The 19,384-nt window shown below is 53.3% G+C and overlaps 1 protein-coding gene across 13 annotated transcripts in view; it reads left to right on the top strand.

Annotated features, from left to right (window-relative positions):
• The window catches only part of EPB41L1 (erythrocyte membrane protein band 4.1 like 1), a 70,094-nt gene that overhangs the window by 28,232 nt on the left and 22,478 nt on the right, over positions 1-19,384 (top strand). For 6 of the 13 annotated variants that reach the window (XM_036825844.1, XM_036825849.1, XM_036825845.1 and 3 more), the window contains 9 exons: positions 1,652-1,739; positions 2,278-2,430; positions 3,701-3,798; positions 4,065-4,240; positions 6,904-7,052; positions 7,929-7,964; positions 10,337-10,519; positions 12,869-12,973; positions 16,975-18,978. In XM_036825844.1, the coding sequence (XP_036681739.1) occupies positions 1,652-1,739; positions 2,278-2,430; positions 3,701-3,798; positions 4,065-4,240; positions 6,904-7,052; positions 7,929-7,964; positions 10,337-10,519; positions 12,869-12,973; positions 16,975-18,978 (2,992 nt within the window). The remainder of the gene's footprint in view (positions 1-1,651; positions 1,740-2,277; positions 2,431-3,700; positions 3,799-4,064; positions 4,241-6,903; positions 7,053-7,928; positions 7,965-10,336; positions 10,520-12,868; positions 12,974-16,974; positions 18,979-19,384) is intronic. The other 7 variants (XM_036825855.1, XM_036825852.1, XM_036825851.1 and 4 more) reach the window with 3 other exon arrangements.

The following is a 19,384-nucleotide window of genomic DNA, read 5'->3' as shown; positions in this document are numbered from 1 at the left end:
TTGTAAGGACGTAGATTATCAGTGTTTCTCAACTTCTGGAATTCGGGGCAGGAGAATTCACTGTGCAGGATGTTTGGCATCTCTGGGCCCCAGGCATTAAATGCCCATAACACCCCCTCAGTAATTGTAACAACCAAAATGCATCCCCCATTTCCAAATCCCTGCCGTGAGGGTGATACCCGCTCCCTGGGGGGCACCCCTGGAACTAAATGGTCCTTTTACGCTGGAAGTACTGTGGACTCTTTTAAGTCCAGGCTTGTCAGGGAAACCCAATGTGATAAATGACGTGGAAGTGCATTGTAAACTGTAAAGTGCTATGCATGTGGGAGGGGGTATGGTGATATTATCTCATTGCTAATGAGGATGGAGGGAATGAGGAGGGTTGCGTCCTGGGGAGAGAGGCCATCTGGAGAGAGGCCCAGGGCTAGAGGTGGAGGGATCATGTACGTGGGGAAAGAAAGCCTGCTGGGGTGTGATGGGACACGAGGTCTGGGTGGCAAATGTGTCTCTCAGAGGCTTGCACACCAACTCTGATTGGCTAGTAACGGCTGCTGTTATATTGTGTTGAGCAGGATACTGAAACCGTGCAGCCGGTTAGCAGTGTCTGCCTGGGCTCTTTGTCATCCCTGTTGTAGGCAGCAAGGTGTGTTAGGGATTCGCAAGAGTCCTAATAATTCAGAGAGGGAAGTTCAGATCAATATGGGCTGGAGAAATCCTAACGGCCATCCCTTCAGCTGTAACAGCTCTTTTGACTTAAAGCAGATTGACTTCCAGTGTCCAGGTATCCTGCACAAAAGCGCCCCGAGGTAGACAGAGCACAGGAAACTGAGGCTATGAGACAGATGTAAGCGAAGTGGCTGGGAGCATGAACCACGGAGCCACATTGTCTGGATTCACATCCTGACTTTGCTACTTAATAGCTGTGTGCCGTTAGGCAAGTTATTCAACCTCTCTGTGCCATAGTTTCCTCATCTATAAAGTGGGAATAGTGATATCTACCTAATAGTCCTGTTATGAGGATTCAAATGAATTAATACATGTAAAGTGCTTGGAACAGTAACCAGCATGTAGTGCTCAATAAATGTTACTCAGTAAATGCTGTGAGAGCATACGGTTTCCTGGCAGCCAAAGCAAAGAAGGAACTTGATGAATTACATAACTCTTCTTTTCAGAAAGGAGAGAGATTCCTCCTTTCCTCAAGGGCGATTAAGTGGTTTCTGATACAAAATTCTGCGAAAAATAGCCTTTGTGGGTAATAATTCAGGAGCCCCTGGGTGATAATGATAAGCAATGTCATCCACAGTGATTTCACTGTCATGAAGAAACAGAATTTATGGCTCCCATTTAATCCAGTGGCAGAATGAGGCAAAAATCCAGACTCCCGGCTGAGGCCTTGAACGCTTCCTGGAGAAAATAAGACTGGACCTGAGCTTTGGCAGGAGATGAGAGTTCAGTGGACTGAAGCGGGGGCTAGGGGTGCTCTGTCCGGCACTGAGAGCAGAGGTGAGGGACCGGGGAGGCCCAGCCACACTCCTGCTCCAGAATGCTTGCCTTCCTGGAATCACAGGTTCTGACTGCGGTCATCTTCGGCTGGCAGGACTCAGGCCTTGGTCCTTCCACCGACCACCAGCGATCGCTTTCTTTCCCTTAGGGGCATGACCCCAGGAGAAGCAGAAATCCACTTCCTAGAGAACGCCAAGAAGCTTTCTATGTACGGAGTAGACCTGCACCATGCCAAGGTATTGCTGGGTGCCAGGGTTCCCCTAGGTTCTGGGAGGTGCACCCGAGGAACTACCAGGGCCTTCTGGAGGGCTTGGTGTGCCAGACTCTGTGTCACCTCCAACCTGAAGCCTTTTCTCTTCTCATTTCTCATAACTTGACGTTCCATAACCCTTTATTTCCCCATGACCCTTATTATTTTCTCCTTGTATTATATTTATTTATGAATCGGTCTGTGCCACCGCTAGATTGGGAGCTTCATGAGGGAAAGACATAGGCCTTAACTTATTTCTGTATCCTGAGCATATAGCATATGACCTAGTATGCATAGGTACCCCTAACTGTTTGCTGGGTGAATGAATGATTGAGTGATTGATAGAGAAAATGATTGAACAAGTGAGTGGGTGAATAAAGGACAAAATGAATGAACAAATGGCTCTGTGAGGGATTAGTCAGTGGGGCTCCAGCATGGATGCTCAAACCCTGCTCCTGAGGGCTCATTACAAGCAGAGCTCAGAATGGGGTTTCGGGGTCATTCCACGGTTCCTTCTCACACAGGACTCTGAGGGCATCGACATCATGTTAGGAGTCTGTGCCAATGGCCTGCTCATCTACCGGGACCGGCTGAGGATCAACCGCTTCGCCTGGCCCAAGATTCTCAAGATCTCCTACAAGAGGAGTAACTTCTACATCAAGATCCGGCCTGGGGAGGTGAGCCTGCCTTGGGAATCCCTTCTTCACCGGGATCAACTAAAATGGAGGGGACCCCGGCAGCTGGGCCTGGGTTTTTTCCTACCCAGGATACATGGATGGAGGTGCTGGGTGCTGGGTAGGGAGACAGTCCTCTTTTGCTGAGGCTCTCTACATAGACTTTGCACTTTAGGTATGTGCCTGCACACACACACACACACACACACACACACACACACGGGAGTGTACGCATAAAGATAACCACATATATTCAGGTTATACAGATCAGGGAATGTATGTCCATGTCCCTGATTTGCTTACATGTGGTACTCATACGAAGATGCACACAGACACACGACTACACACACATGCAAACATGAATATGCCCACCCTCCACATCCCGCCCATCACAAAGTCCACTTGGTTCTACCTCTAGAATAAGTGTGAGCCCGTCTGCTTCTGTCCCTCTGTCCACTGCACCAGCCACCATCTCTCCCCTCCATCCCTACACTGTCCTTCTCACTGGTCTCCCGGCCTCCACTGCCACTCCAGGCCATTTTCCTCATAGCTGCTGGAGTGAGCTTAAAAGTCCCTTGCATCAGTTCATGTCAAACCCACCCCACTCCCACTCCTCACTTGAACCTTCTGAGAGCTCTCCTTAGCTCTTGGACTCAAGTCCTAACTCTGTCTGGCCACCTGCCTCTCCCACGTGCCTCTGCCCCTGCTGCCCCACGCCCACGGGCGCTCCAGCCCCTTCACCCTTCTCCAAGATCCTTGAATAATCAAACTCTTTCCTGCCCGAGCCCTTTGCATTTGATGATCCCTCCACCTGAAATCCTCTGCCCCGCCTTCTCACATAGCTTTGGTTCCTTTCCCATCCTCCAGTTCTCTGCTCAGAGACCCCCTGTGTGGAGGGCGTTCCCTGATCACCCTTTCTAAAGTAGCACCTGCCCCCCGCCCCCGTGCCTGCGCAGGCATCCCCTGTCACATCACACATCTCTATCCATTCCTTTGTGCCCTTATCAGTATCTGAGACGAGCTTGTTTACCCATTTATCATCACCCCCCACCCCCGCCAAGAATCTTCTGTCTTTGTCACCCTGGTGTCCCTGTTGCTTAGCTCTGGACCTGTCACAGAGTAAGGACTTAATCCAGCTGATTGATTAAATGAATGAATAAATGAACGAACAGGCCAGAGTCATACAGGCCTGAGAAGGAGGTTCAGAAAGGATGGACTGGTGGTGAGAGTGGGCCCAGGCCTTGCTTCTGACCCACCCTCCCTGGTTTTGCAGTATGAGCAGTTTGAGAGCACGATTGGCTTTAAGCTCCCAAATCACCGGTCGGCCAAGAGACTGTGGAAGGTCTGCATTGAGCATCATACATTCTTCCGGTGAGCCTGCCCCTGGGGTGTGGTAACGGGCTGAGGCAGAGGCTGTGAGTGGATGTGGGTGACATCTGTGTTTTGTCAGTAGGAGGAGCTAGTAGGGACTCTAGGAAAGCCCTCCTCCTCCTCTTTCCCCAAGTCTCGCACCTTCTGGACCACTTAGAGTTGTCGTAGCTGGTGGGACAGCGGGACGGAAGGCCAGCTGTGGTCCAGCCTTGGGCCTGGCGTTGCGTGTCTGATCCTCTCTCCTTGCCTCCATCCCTCCCCTGCAGGCTGGTGTCCCCTGAGCCCCCACCCAAGGGCTTCCTGGTGATGGGCTCCAAATTTCGGTATAGTGGGAGGACCCAGGCACAGACCCGCCAGGCCAGCGCCCTCATCGACCGGCCCGCGCCCTTCTTTGAGCGTTCCTCCAGCAAACGGTATACCATGTCCCGCAGCCTTGACGGAGGTATGCCCCACGCTGGAGGTGGCGGGGAGAGTGGCGTGTAGAGGGGGGTGGGAGCATGCTGGGTCCTGTAGAATGAGCAGTGGAGGCGGTGAACACATCACAGTTGACTTGCACCAGGCATGGTGGCCCCAGAGCACTGCTGCACCTGGTGACTCTCAGTGGGTTAGTCTAGCCTACGGTACCACTTCTGCTGGAATGTGACACTGACACTCTGGGCTTCTCACAACTTCCCTGAGTTGTGGCCTTTTGGGGTCCCAGGTTCAGCCATATGGTTTCCTGGGACCCCTTCCCAAGAAGCTTAGCAGTTCACAGCTTGTCACCATTCTGGAATGGTATATTGTAACTGCAGTGTGGAGCTGGTGATGCCTTACTGGAGGCGAAGGAGTTGTTCCCAAGCATTTTTTTGGTTCCACTGGGCTCTGGGCTGATTGACATCTAACTGCCATGCAGTTAGATGTCAATCTAACTGGGGGCTCCACTGCCCCCATTTCTCTTAAGTTGATAGGTGCCCTGACTATTAATGAGAATTGGCCAAACATTGCCCTGTATCAAGCAGACCAGGGCTTCTCAAAATGTGGCATCAGAACCAGCTGTGAGCTTGTAAACATGAGAAGTCCCAGGCCTTTACCTAATCCTACTAAATCAGCACCCTTTAGGGCCCAGAACTCTCCCAGGATATGCTCACGAGTTTATAGGAGAGGGTCAGAAGCCACATGGGGCATTGGGAGTTAGGCAGAGTTAGGTCTCAGCCTTGACACTCACCAGTTGCTCCATGGATGCAGGAAGTGGTCCATAAATATTTGAATGGAAGGATGGGAGGCCTTGAGCAGCTTAACTCCCCTGGGCCTATCTCTTCTTCTGCAAAATGAATAATACCTACTTCATTGTGTTATAGGGAGAACTAAACAAGTAATACCTCTACCACACCCAAAACAGTTCATGGCACATAGTAGGACCTTAATAAATTGTAGGACCACTAATAAATTATTATTGCTTTTAAGTTTATAGGGGGTAGCTTGAAGGTAGGAGATGGGGACTTTGGTGGGGGACCAGCAGATGCTCCCAGAACATATTGGGGCTGGCCTCCAGGCAAGGCAACAAATATTTTCTTAGTGTTAGATGTGTGCCAGGCCTTGTGTTAGGTCCTGAGTACGGTTTTTAGAATAAGTATGGCCCTTTCCTTTGAGGAGCTCACAGAATAGTAGGTTTGTCAGCATTCAACGTGATTCAGCTGGTGGGAGAAGTGTGTACAGAATACAGAGCAGCCCTGTGGAGAGAGGGTGACAGCTGGGCTAGAGTCTTGAAGGATGCTTAAGTTTGCCAGGTGATCAGGAGAGTCTGATACGTTTCCAGTAGTATGGAGGTGAGTCCTGCCCCAGGACTCCCTGGCCGTGTTCGGAGGACATGCAGTTTTGCAAGGGTCCATTTGGGGCTCGGGAAGCTCCCTATTCTCCTTGAGTAGGTACAGTGCTGAGAGCTGAGATTTAAGCAAAGGGAAAGGAGGGCTGTGCTGTCCTTCTGTCCTCCCCTGCAGCTCCCATTACCATGCTGGGGGCTGAATGAAACCCAGATTGTTCAGGGCAGCAAAGATTGGCCCAGAACTGGTGAAGTTCATCATCTAGGAAGCCCGGACTCTAAGCCAGGAGGCCTGGGTCCTTGTCCTGATTCACTGAAAGGTTACCAGTGGGACCTTTCTCCTTTCGAGGTCTCAGTTTATCCTCTGTAAAATGGGGATAGTAATTCCCATCCTAGCCATCAAAACAGAGTATTATGTGGATCTCATGAAATAATGTGCATAAATGGGCAGTTTGTCAAGTGATATATATGAATAAAAAGGATAATTATTCTTTAAAAAAAAATCTATGCCAATCCCGAGGATAATCTGTGCTCTGATGATTTTAATCCAGTATCTTCCAGCCATTTTTTCCACTGAGACACAAGCCCTGGGCATAGTCTGGGTTTTCCCAATGTCTGATGTAAAGTCTGTAATTCCATCCCTTTCTTTCCTGTTCAGAAAAGGACTTTGGAATGCCAGTGAGTGAGAAAGATGTTATTGCAGGGATCCCCTTGATTTCTCCCTAATTTATAAAGAAGGTAAATCATGTGCAAACCTCAGGACTTTAACTTTCACTAATAAAAGCTAATCTCACAGTATCTGTGTATTGTTAAATAACGGTCAAGCGAGTATCTGCTACGACCACCACAACAAAAACAGTAACATCTGTGAGCCAACACTGATCGAATTGGCTCACTCTGAGCCAGCCACTGCTTCTCTGAGACACATTAGCTTCTCTGTTCCTCCTCCCAGTTGTCTGAATTAGGTACTGTTTGTAGATGAGGAAACTGAGGCCCAGAGACGTTGTATAACTTACCCAAGATCACACAGCCAAGAAGAGATGGATTTGAGATTTGAACCCAGGCTCGAGTGCTGTAGAAATCAGGGGAGGCCCTGGCGCTGGAGGTAGCTCTGGCTCTCACCACCTGAGTGACCTGGGGAAGGCCGCTCCACTCCTCTGGGCACTGGCTCCTTATCCCCAGTGTGTTGAGGCTGTGGAGGTATCTGCTCTACGCCAGGCGTGGTTGGGCGGGCGGTGGGTTGGCTTCTGGTCCCTGTGCCTGGGAGATGACTCACATGGCTGCCCGGTCATCTCTGCCCACTTCAGCAGAGTTCTCTCGCCCAGCCTCGGTCAGTGAGAACCACGACGCAGGACCTGACAGTGACAAGCGGGAGGAGGATGGCGAGTCTGGGGGGCGGCGGTCAGAGGCTGAGGAGGGAGAGGTCAGGACCCCCACCAAGATCAAGGAGTTAAAGGTACGAGCCCGGCTTTCTTGTACCCTCTGACCTGGGGGTCAGGAGGCTGATCCTGGGTCTAGGCTCAGCCTTGGCCTTCAGGTGCCCCCAGCGGTGGCCAGGCACCCTTGCTGTGCGGCGCACCATGGACAGGGCCTTGCTCGTGGGCTGAGCTCAATACCTGGACCCCCCAGGTGGGGGTGGGGCACGCTGCCCACCCTGTACCCTTCCGCTCCTTTTGCCCTGCTTTCCTGGAGGGGCACTCTGTTCCCTGGTGGACTCTGGCCTCCTCCTGCTCACTCCTAATTTGCCCTTTTGCCTGTGATCTGGATCTGCACAGCCCCCTTTCCCCCATGATAGGGTGTCCCTGCAGGCCACAAGGGTGAGGTTCAAGTTCCTGCCAGCCGCCCCCATTTCCCACCAACCTGTGCGCACGCTCACGCAGGCCCGCGTGGCCTCAGACTCGCAGGTGTTCACTCACAGACGTGTACCACCTCACGCATAGGGTTATGCACCCAGACGTGCAGACAACGTGCACACGCACACGGGCATGTGCACACATGGGGGTGGTGGGTTTCCATCATGCAGCCCCACCTTGGGAGCACAAGCCCCTGAACACACACTGACAGCAAGAAGCATGACTCTCCAGAACCCCACGTCCCATCTGCCGAGTGTGATGGGCGGCTTTGGCTCCAGCCCTCCCGCCCCCTTCTTCGCCTTCCTGGGCTCCCTGCTTCACGCCCCGCACCTTCTGATGACCTCACTGCCCTGCTGGTGGCCCACCCAGCTTCCCAGAGTGCTCTGGGCTACCTGCTGGACCAGGCCAGTCGCGGTATCTCTAATCCATTTGCTCTACTGACCCTGCTGGTTCCTTTTCCTCCTCCCACGTCCCGCTAGCCGGAGCAGGAAACCACGCCGAGACACAAGCAGGAGGTACTGCATGGGGCCTGTCCCCACCCACCCAGCCATTCACCCCCCAGCTCATTTGTCATCACCCCACTGTCCATCCCAGGCTCACATCCCAGCACCACCTCAACTGCAGCTTCTCTTCCGCTCCCGGCCATCCTCCTCCCTCACCCAACCCCACCCTCCATCACCCCCTCCCCATCTTAAGCTCATCGAGAGACTCCAGCCCCCCAACCACCCATGTTTCCCTCCCTCCCCACCTCTCCCTCCCTTTCCCAGCTTCATGCTCCGCCTCTCCAGACCACCCCGTGCTTGCTTCCCCCCCCACTGACCATCCCCCACGGTGTCCCCCAGTTCTTCCAGACCATTCTGTGCTTTCACTGAGCTCATCTACACCCCCATCCCGCCCCCCACTCCCACCCCAAAGCCTTCCTTTGACTCCTCTCCTCCCTATACCACTGTCTTGTCATGCCTCCACATCTGTGTCCCCTGTGTCCCCCCCCCCCAAGCTTCTTTTTGTATCTATGGGCAACCAGATGTGGGAGTGGGGGGTGTGGGGAGGGAGGAGCCTCAGAGCACATCTGTCTTCTCAACCCCAGGTGCACCTCCTGCGGGCGGGGCCCCTGCCGCTCCAGCTCTGCCAGGAAAGCCTCCCCCTCCTCCTCCTCCCATTTGCTGCTTCTCCCAACACCCTCATCCTGTGTTAACCACTTCTCCTTCCCTTTCACATAGTGTCCAACTCTTCCGTTGATACTTAACTGCAGGAGAAGTGGGTCTGTTCTTGGGCTGCTGAGGGAAAGGCCGGAGGCTGGGGCGTCAGAAAGGCCTGGCTTTTGGGTTTCAGCCCCAGTTCTGCCACTGACTCTTTGAGGGTCTTGGTAAAGTCCCCTCAGGCCCCCATCTGCACAGCAAGGCATTTGGACTAGGTTTCCCCCAGGCCCTTATCCTTCAAGGATCCACTGCTCCCTTCAGCCTTGGGGAACACCACATGCCCACAGGGCCAGTGCGGCAGGTTCAAGATGGAAGGTCACCAGCCACGTCTTAGGTCCGTGGCGGCCCAAACCCACCCACCTGTGCACCCTCTATCAGGTTTGATTTCTCAGACAGACGTTGTCCTGAGACAGCTCTGCTCAGGAAGGGATGCAGGAGGTACAGACAGATGTCTGGAGGGAAAGCAGAGCCTCAGTGGCATCGGTTTCCTTCCTTAGTTAACTTAGGAGTCAATCATAGTGGATCCTTGGATGCCAGAGATAAGCCCAGGGGAACTCTAGCCTTGTCCAAGGGCAAGCTTGCCTTCCAAGTAGTTGTTCCAGAATACTGATCTGACTTTATAATAAGCTGAGGTTGTCTATTTCTTGTCCTGAGTCCTCAAACAGCTTTGCAGATAAGGGTCCTTGGGCTGCCAGCACACCTGCCCCGCCTCCAGAAGTAGGCAGACTACTGCTGGCTCCTGTGCAAAGGCTGGTCCTCACTTGACCTAAGGACAGATTACTGTCTCATGCTGTACTGCCCAGAGCTCCGACTTGGCGATTTAATAGGGACACTCCTATGACTCCGGCTGTACCTGGCTCGGTTCTTGTGCCCAGCCTTGGGACTTACCTCCCTTCTTCCTGGTCTCTAATTCTAATCTTCCTGAACACCCCACAGAGCCCTAGTTTCTCTGTCTGGCTGTATCTCACCCTGTCTGCCCTTGAGGAGTTGGTACCCACAAGGAATCTGGAAGATCCTGGGTGGTTGGGAAAGGTAGTGGCTCACAGCAGAGAGTGCTGAACATCGTCTCTGCCCCTGGTGTGGAAGGAGGGCACATGTCTCCGGACGTCCTTGGATTTAGAAGGGCCCTACGGGGCCTGAGCAGTGGCACACGTTGGGCTAGGAGTGGCCTAGACTGAGGATCCTGCTAAGCACAGTGGTCCAAGTCATGGCCAGAGGTAGGGACCAGGATCCAGGAGGCCAAGGAGTGGGCCAGAGCAGCCCAGTGAACGGGATTGGTGATTTCTCACTGTGCTTTGGTTGTAACCAGAGGGAAGTCACCTCTGCGCCTTGTGAAACGAAAGGGAACTTACCCAGACCTGTGGGATTTGGGTTGACTTAGGTGTTCCAAGGCCAGAAGCCAGGCAGGGGAGAAGAAAAGATGGTACTTGGCCAGAAGTCTCCTCTTCTTAACCTTAAGTGCTTTTTGCTCTTCTCTTTAATCTTGAGTGGTTTGTGCACCTGTTGGGGCTAATCATCCCTGCCCTGCTTGGCTTGTGGGACGCTGTGAGGGTGAGACAGGGCCGTGGATGGGAATCACCTTGCTGATGTAGGGCGGTGACGGGGACCGTTACCATTTTCACCACGCCTTGCATCCCCTTCTTGGAGCTGTTCCTCTGATACCTGACTGTCCTCTCTGTGCACCCTAGTTCTTAGACAAGCCAGAGGATGTCTTGCTGAAGCACCAGGCCAGCATCAACGAGCTCAAGAGGACCTTGAAGGAACCCAACAGCAAACTGATCCACCGGGATCGAGACTGGGAGCGGGAACGCAGGCTGCCCTCCTCTCCCGCCTCCCCCTCCCCCAAGGGCACCCCTGAGAAGGTCAACGAGGTAGGTCTCACCCGAACCCCTCAACTGGGGCCTTGGGTAAAGCCGGTGGGGAAGGTTGCTATGTACCGACTTACCCTCCCCCTCCACGCCCCGTTGCTGCGTAAGGTGGTGATGGAGATAGGGCAGCAGGTTAAGCTGAGGAGGACACATTCACTCACTCTTGGAATCCTGGGCCCCAGGGACCACCTTGAAAAACTCAAAAGACTCACTGTAGCGTGGTGTATTTCCCTTCCATCAGCCAGAGTGTAATGGGGAAGGGGTGCTGGTTAGAAATGCAGGTTCTGGGGCCCCAACTCGGACCTACTGAATCAGAGTATTTGGAGGTAGAGCCCTGGAATCAGTATTTTAAACAAGTACCCCAGGTGTTTCTCACACACACTAAATTTTAAGAATCCTGGTAGTTCTGTCCAGTAACCGGACCCCTTTGTGCCTATTGTGAAAACACAGATGGGGGGAGTGTTCCTTCCTAGGAAGATCCTCAGAGCCCACCAGAAGGGAACAGATCCTCTAGGAAAGTTAGAGCTGTTCCCGGTGCTCCAGAAAAAGATCCCACATGACCTGTCTTTCAGAGTGGAAAGCATGGGGTGTTTTCTCACTGAAAAAGAGAAAGGTAGGATCTTGAGAATTCCTGTATTTATAATCCCAAGCTGGTATTTTTAGCACTGCTAAATCTTGGCACTCTTTACCCCCGTTTATATTAGGTGTTTTCTCTCCAGTGCTACTGCTTATTGGTCTTAAACCCTTCTGAGGTCTAGACTCACAGTGCCTGGGTTTGAATTCTGGCCCTGCTGCCTGCTAGCTGGATGACTCTGGGCTTGTTACTTAACCCCTCTGAGCCTCCGTTAGGTAGAGATAATAAAAGTACCTAGTTCCCAGGACTGTTGTGAGCATCCAATGAGATAAAGCATGGAGGGGTCAGCAGAGGACCTAGATGCTCAATGTGCGTTACTTATTGTTTCATTTGGAGAGCCTTGGGACTCTCACACAGAAGGTTAATTTCAAATCAGAATCCTTTTTTAAAGTTCGGAAGGACCCTCGGAACCCAGTTGGTTCAAGGTAATCATTTTACACATGGGCACAGAAGCTCAGGAAGGGGAAGGACTTGATCAGTGTCATAGCTGATAGAAGAGGGGCCAGAATCTGATTTTCTTATGTCCCAGGCCACTGTATTTGCTATTAAATCACAGCTGCCTGGGAGCAAGACCAAATCATATGAAGACCAGGAGAGAGTCAATTGTGCCTGTGCTGCCCTTTAGAGCTTTGAAAATTGGTGATGCAGCTGTGATCTAATAAGTGAGCCTTTGATTGAATCAGCACTCCCGTGGCCTCGACATGCCGGGTAACAGAGGGCCTTGTCTAGCGAGGCTGCTGTGGTAGGTCCCTGGCTGGTGATTCACAACGTCAGGGATGCTATGGGGGCCTCTATGGCTGGTGCCATGGAAGGAGGGCAAATCTCTTCACCCACTGAGGGCTTCTGTGGTCACCGCTGGCACAATCAAGACACTGAAGACCCTGGATGGGGCCCATGAGGCTGGTCTAGTGATCCAGTTACACAGCCCCCTCCTCCTGCCCTGAGAGACACTTGACCAGAGTGGCCTCTAGTCAGTCCTGAAGTGGATAAGGTGGGTGCAGAGGCTTCCAAAAGGGTCAGACTCCAGCAGAGAAAGGAAGGCTGGGCACTGGAGAGCTGGACTCTGGGGAGTTGAGGTGCCTCTGAGGAGCCTGGCATGGGGGTGCCCCACCTGCTGGTGATAGCTGGAACTGCCAGAAGATGCATCTTATTAAAAGGTGGAGTCTCTTCCACCTCCCATCCCCCTACTGCCTCCCCGCAAGAAGTGTAGTCCATTGCTGGAGAGAAGTCTGGTCCAGGAGCTCACCTTGGAGCGATGGACCTTTTAACTGGCTTACAGGTCCCAGTGGCATTTAGAGGCTCTTGAAGATTTGGGAGATGAGAGGAGCTGCAGCCAAGGACTGGACTGGGTCCTTGGGTGAGTGACATCACCCCTCGGAAGCCTCACTGCCTTGTCAGTCCATCTAAAAGGGGACCAGAATTGCCACTCCACAGTGTTGTTGGGAAGGTCGAGTGAGATAATGGATATAAAAGCACTTTATAAACTGGAAAGTGCTGGACAGTCCTGGGGCCACTGCTGATGGTAACTGGAATCCCTGATCCAAATATGGGCTCTCATGGCGTGGCTCCTTCCTGAACTAAGGATGCGGGATTTACAAAGCTGGGCTATTCACGGACTCTGTGTGTGTGTCTCTCTCCTGCTTTCTCTCTCCCCCTCTCTGTCTCTCCTTCCCTTCCTCCCTCTTCCCCTCTCCTCCGGCCCTGGGCCTCCCCTGCAGTCCCAGAGGACCCAGGACACCTCTCAGCAGGACTTGGCACCTGAGCCTGGGACGGCCACAGGCTTGGAAGTGTTCACTCAGAAAAGCCTCGCAGCGTCTCCTGAGGTTACTGTCGTCACCTCCCCACCCACCCAGAACCACCCTAATAATCTTAAGAAAACCCTTTCTCTGGGCTGAGGGGGTGGGCCAGACTCTGCCCTGCAGGTGGGAGCAGTGGGTAGCTCATGTTGGCCCCGTGCTGTGACAAGTGAGCGTCCCCCGTCCCAGGGGTCCACAGTGGGCCAGCCCGTCCCTCATCCATGGTTTCTCAGGAAGGATAGGACTGAAACCATTCAAGGAAGACAGAATGGTCTGAGTCGCCTTTGGCTTAAAAAGAGCAGGTAGAAATGACCTCTCAGGTCCCGCTGAGGCAGGTGACCTGGAGGCAGGTTCTGACTGCTAAACTTGGGATCAGGGATCATGGCACCTAAATACCTCTGCTCTGAGGTCTTGCCTCTGTTTAGAAGCCTGAGTAAGGTCTAGCAGTGACTAATTAGCCCCTCCATCCCCTGCTTCCATTCTCTAAGCTCCCCTTGGAGTTTGGGTCTGTCAGGGTCCCCAGGCGGGCAAAGGTGGGCGTCTTTCACCAGGGAGCATCCTTGGGGTTGTACAGATGTCGGTCAGGCAAGCATTCTAAATGAGGTGAGCATTGCTTCTCTGCCCAGGATGGCAGTAGGCCGAGGGTCCTCGGATCTTCCTGTGCCCCTGCGTGGATGCCGGGTGGAATCCAGGCCCAGGAGCAGGGGGCTGCATCCTCCCTCTTTGCTGGGACTTCATAGACCGTCGGGATTGGAAGGGACCGATTGATCATCTGGGTGAAAATTCCTTCTCCCTGATAACCAACCCTCCTCTGTTGGCATAGTGTGTATGCGGGCATATACCGTTCTCTATTCCCAGAGAAAAATTTTGTAGCTGCTAGAAATGTCCTGGAACTGTAAGAGAGCCGTGAGTCAGCTACATAAGTGGTACAACATAAATCACAGTTCTACTCTGAATTTTTCCTAAAGGTAAAAATAAAAACAAAACTAGGAGCACTCTTGAGAGAAGTTGGACAGGAGTCCACAGCATCCCAAGGTTAGGGAAGCAGTGATGGCTTGGAGCACAGAGGTTCGCGTAGAGCCAAGCACAGGTGCCCTTACTTGAGGGGTTGCGGGGTTGGGAGGGCAACGTGCGCCCTTCACCAGCATCCCTGAAAATTGTCCGTCCAGCCTCTTCCACAAGGGGGCTCTCCCTGTTCTTAACAGCAGTCCATTTTGTCTTCAGTCATCTGTTGGGAAGTTTCCGTATTGAATTATAACCTGCCCTTCTGAGTCACCTGCCTGTGGGCCTCGCTCTGCCCCCCGGCGCCTGTAGTTCCACCCTGCATCCTCCTCCAGGAAGGCCCGTCAGAGTTCAGCATCCCCTCTGCCCCCCAGCTCCCACTTTCTTCCGCAGCTTCTCCCATGGTTTCTAGAGGGCTCCTTGTCCTGGACCCCTTCCTCTGGGGGTCTCCTGTAAATAGCAGGGCCCAAAATGTGACCCAGAGCTCCAGGTGGACCCTGAACAGCCCGGGGTCAGAAGAATCCTGGCTGGAGATTTTCTTCCTGTCAGCTTGTGTGGGAACAGAACTGGCCCCACTCCTGCTCCCAGCTCCCAGCTCCCGTTTCGTGGCCAGTCTTGCTGCAGTGGCTCCAGCTGACAGCAGGGGGTGCTCTGAGCAGGCACTAAAGGTCCCCTGGCTCAGTGGAAAGAATGGCCCGGCGGCTTCCCTGACATCATTTATCCTGTCAATCGGGTCAGAGAGCCAAAGCTTTCCTCTTTTTGTTCAGACTTTTTCTCTCTTCAGGATTTTTACTTGTTAGATGCAGAGCCTCTTCTTCCCTCTGGGAGCCTCAGTTTCCCCTTCTGAAATGAGGGTAACAGGACCTGCTTCACAGGTCGCCATTTGGATTAAATTTAATAACCTCTCCAAAGGGCTGACACTGCCTGGCACACAGTAACTAAATATAAGTACATGTTTCCCTTTTTCTTACTGCAGAAACTTTCTGTTCTGTGCCAGCTCCCACCCCACTCAACCTAGTTTCTAAGCTTCTGGTTGCTAGAAACTAGTTTCTAGTTAGACGTGGGGCAGGAGTGTTCCACAAAGGGTCTCATGGACCATCTTTGGCCATCATTGCCGGGCTGATGATATCAGTACAAGCTGAAATGGGAGCAGCTAAAGGCGCCTGCTTCCCAAGTAGAAGAGAAAGGAGGCTTTGTAGGCTCTCAAAGCTCTTCCCTCTGGGATGGTTCAAGTGTTGTTGTCCTGAAAGCTTAACAGCCTGAAGTAGAATCTCAGAAACCCACGCAGATTTTGTCTGGCCCGCCCCCCTTCCTTTTCTCTCTCTTTCCTGTTGGCAAGATTCTCTTAATGAGGTTTGATTCCCTGACAATCACGGAGATTTTGCTAAAATGGAGCAGGGGGAGGGGTGGGGGAGGTCAGAGGGTTTATAATGCTCCCTTGATCCTTCAGAATCCTTCAGATCTTCTGGGATCTGACAGACTTCTCACCAAGTCATAACCTGAATTGGAGCCCAAGCACATGGGAACCTGCCCCCTGCTGTTGTCAGGAGCAGTTTTGGGCACATCTTACTGTGGAGCTTTTCACAGGACACAGAATCAGAGAACGGGTTCTAGGCCTGCCTGCCTTTGCCTCTGGCTCACTCTCTGACCTTGGGCACGGTGCTTACTTTCGCCAGCCCTCAGTTTCCACGTCTGTGCCATGAGGGGCTTGGGTCAGAGCAGTGGTTTCAAAGGAGGGAGGCACTTCGGGGCACTAGGGCAGCCCAGGCCTCCAACTTCCACAGGGGGACCCTGTATCTGTGTTACATATTGGATTGCCATCAAGATTTTGTGTGAAGAAAGTATTCTGTGGTTGCAAGAAGATTTAAATCCCATTGGTCTTCTTGCTTTTTTGGTGGTGTTGTTGTTCGCACCTCGCGGATTGCAGGATCTTAGTTCCCCAACCAGGGATCAAACTCGGGCCCCTGGCAGTGAAAGCACCGGGTCCTAACCACTGGACCACCAGGGAATTCCTGGCCTTCTTTCTTTGTTAACAATTCTAGAAGTCCATCCTTCCCTCCTAAGTGTTGCTTGAAAAACTCTAGGGGAGGTAGAGGGCTGTTTTGTTGATGGTTGACAGTGCTGTACTCTCAGTGCTTTTGACCAATGATGATGCTTGGATCTTTAGATCTTTTCCTTCTATGATATGTTCTGGTCAGTCCTCTTCCACTCTTTCTGTGGATTTTGTTAGAATTCTCCAAGAATAGGCCTTGGTATTTGTTTCTTTGGGAATGAACTCCACAAAGTTCAAGCTGTTTCAGCCATTGTAGTGACTGGCACTAACCTCTAGAGCTGGCCGTTTGGTATATTTTGGTCTAATCTCTTTCCTTCCAATTAGCTCTTGCAGAAAGGTCCAATTCCAGGCTGTGGCCTGTGAAACTTAACTCAGTGCCTCCCCGACAACTTGACATTAGATCGCAGTTGGGACCCATATTCCATTGGTTGTAAGTCAGCAAGGCTCTCAGGCATCAAAAATCAGGCATTCTTTTCCTGACTCGACTAACTGTGACCTTGAAAAAGTCACTGACCTTCTCTTGGCCTCAGTTTACCTATTTGCACAATTAGGAGATTGGACTGCAGGAAGTCTTAGGAGTTCTTTTGGCTCTAGCCTTCAAAGATTCCATGTGATGTAAGCTACTTTCCCCTCTGACACTGGCAGCTTTATTATTAAAAGAGGAAGAGTCCTGGACCATCTGTGGATTTCCATTCCCTGATGGTTAACACGGGGAGGGTATGAGACCGCATCCCATTTTACCCAGTTAGGGTGGTGGTTGAGGGCATCAGTAGATAATTTGTTGGGTGCCTTGATGGGAAGAGTAGCCTTGATGAGGCTGACCAGCATTGTCATGCCTTCCTCTCCCCAGCCAGTTGACCTTGACCGAGGGGGCAGGTTGACCTTGGTCCCTTCTTGCAGAGGGAAAAAGTGAACCCATTCTTCAGGTGCCTGATATTTCATGTTAACTCTTCTTGCTCCAATTAAAACGCAGGGTTCAGAGCATTGGGTATTTATAGAAAGAGAGTACCTTAGGCCAGAAGAACTCAGTCTCCTAAAAGTGACCACCACACAGCAGGAAGAAAGGGAGGCAGGCCTCGCAGACACGCTTGCTGACGGCAGACTCTCCAAGGTAGACGTCCTGGTGGACAAGTTCACCTTTGAAATGGCCACAGAAGAAAAGGTGGGAGCCAGAGGAGCAAACATCCAGCGACAAGGAAGAATGATCGTGAGCCCTGAAGACTTCGAGTCAGTGTGGGGGGAAAGCCCCTGGGTCAGGGAAGGCCCAGGAGGGGCTTCTCTGGCTGCAGGCCGCACGCTGGCAGGAACGCTCCCAGAGGGCTCCTGGTTCAGGGTGGACCCTGGGGAGGCAACCATCAGGAAGCAGCGGGCCTCCGGGGGTCAGCTGGAGGGCCCGGCGGAGCTGAGGCAGGAGCGGGAGGAGCTCCAGGCTCACGGAAGACCCGCCGCCCCGGCCACCGGCCCCGCAGAGGTGGACGTCCCCTCTCCAGCCTCCGACGCGGGAGGACTCCGGTCGTTTCTGCTGGACCCAGCCTACACAGAAGCCAGAGCCGACTCGAGCGATGAAACCGACACTTCCTTTGCAGAGAGAAGCTTCTATTTAAACTATGGAGAGAAAGAGTCTGAAGACCAAGTCCTCCCTCCGGCCCTGGAGGAGAGAGAAGAGCACTTAGATGCCCCACCTGGCTGCGAGACCGGGCGGAAGTTCTCGGAGGAGCTCACGGAGAGCTCAGAGCTGGACTCCTCCGGCCCATGGGGCTCTGCTGCCGCTGTCGGCAGAAACAAGCACCATGAGGGTGAAGCCCACTCAGCTTCCTCAGAGGGAGGGTCGGGGCCCCCCAGGAACCAAGGACCAGATGACCTGGAGGTCTTTGTCAAGCAGCTCGGAAAGGGACCTTCTCCAGGGCTGATGTTTGCTGAGGACTGGGACGAAGCCCGGTGGGAGATGGAAGGAGAGTCTACCCACCCAGCATCCTCAGTAGCTGCAGAGGAAGAGACCCCCCAGAGTGGAGATTTGATGGGAAAGGCTGAGAAAAGTCCCCCAGGAGAATGGAACCACTCACCTCACAGAGGAGGGAGCGTGCGTCCAGACCGCCAGGCCTGTGCCCTTCCGTGGGCCATCCCTCCTAGTGATGTCAGGAAGCCAGCCAAGCCGGACAGAGGCAACTTCCTGACCAGAGAGAGGGGACCAGTTCACACCCAAACAGGAGAACCTGTGACAGAGGACAGCAAGGCCCCAGTGTTTCTTCAGATGGAGGCGATCACCCCCCTCCCAACCTCGCCCCGTCCCTTTGCGGCTCAGACATCTCCAGAGGAAGCTTCTTCAAGCCCAGCCCCTTATGGGTCGGGGGAGCCTGTGCAGCTCAGGGGCCGCTTTGGAGAACAGTCCCCTGTATTTCTCAAACATGCCCATCCTCCTAAAGAGAGCCCGGAGCCCAAGGACCGAGTAGGGCTGGCTGTGACCCCAGACGGAGGTGAGCGCAGGGCCCCTCCCATCGCCAGCAGGAAGCCCAGAGTTGTCCCTGAAGAAGCCCAGGGGTTGCTGTTCCCTTCAGGGAAGCAAAAGGAGATGACCTCTTTCCAGGCTGGGGGTCAAGAGGGCTCCCTGGAAGATATTAGCAAGACCTCTGTGGCCAACAAGATTCGTATCTTTGAGACCCACGGAGCTGAAACTCGCTGGGCGAGTCAGGGTGAAACCAGGGCTTTTGCAAACGAGTTGTCTTCGGAGGCCTCCGTGGGGCAGGTCGAGCAACAGCGGAGTAGGCGTTTAGACCTGGGATTTGCTCAGTTCCAGCCCCCAGGGGACTTTGCTGCCCCCAAAGCCACACATTCCTCCATGATGCCGCCAGCTACCAGACACTTCCGGGAGGGCATTTCTACCCCATCCCCCCGGGAAGGATGCATGGACGTCGAGCTCGTGTCCCCCAGTCCAGGCTGTGAAACTACACTGGAGGAAGCTACTGGGGGAACTGGCCACGTGAGCCCCCGCCCCCATGCTGCCCCCAGCCCGGGAGCTGACCGCATGCCGCGTAGCTCTTTAAAAGCATGTTTCTGTGGCCCCTCGTCATTACTGCCACCAGAGGCTGCTTGTCCATCCCTATGAGTTCTTTTCCCTAAACGGGCCTGAGCGTAGCCCAGGCGGAATGACGGTTTCATCTGCTTGGCCCATGTTAGTTTAGCCACACAGACCCTCGGCTTTTGGTGTGACCTGGTGCCCGGAGGGTCACACAGCGCCGGTGGAGAAAGTGGCACCCCCTCCAGCAAACTACACATTTGCTTTGCCTTGCTGCCCGCACCTGCTGGGTTCCTACCGTTTTGCTTGGCTTGTCCAACGATCTTCCTTCATCCTTTCCCTTCCCTGGTGCTCCTGCCCTGGGGAAGCT

Source organism: Balaenoptera musculus, chromosome 15, assembly GCF_009873245.2.
Source record: "Balaenoptera musculus isolate JJ_BM4_2016_0621 chromosome 15, mBalMus1.pri.v3, whole genome shotgun sequence".
NCBI lineage: Eukaryota > Metazoa > Chordata > Mammalia > Artiodactyla > Balaenopteridae > Balaenoptera > Balaenoptera musculus.
This window is presented reverse-complemented; position numbering and strand designations above follow the sequence as displayed.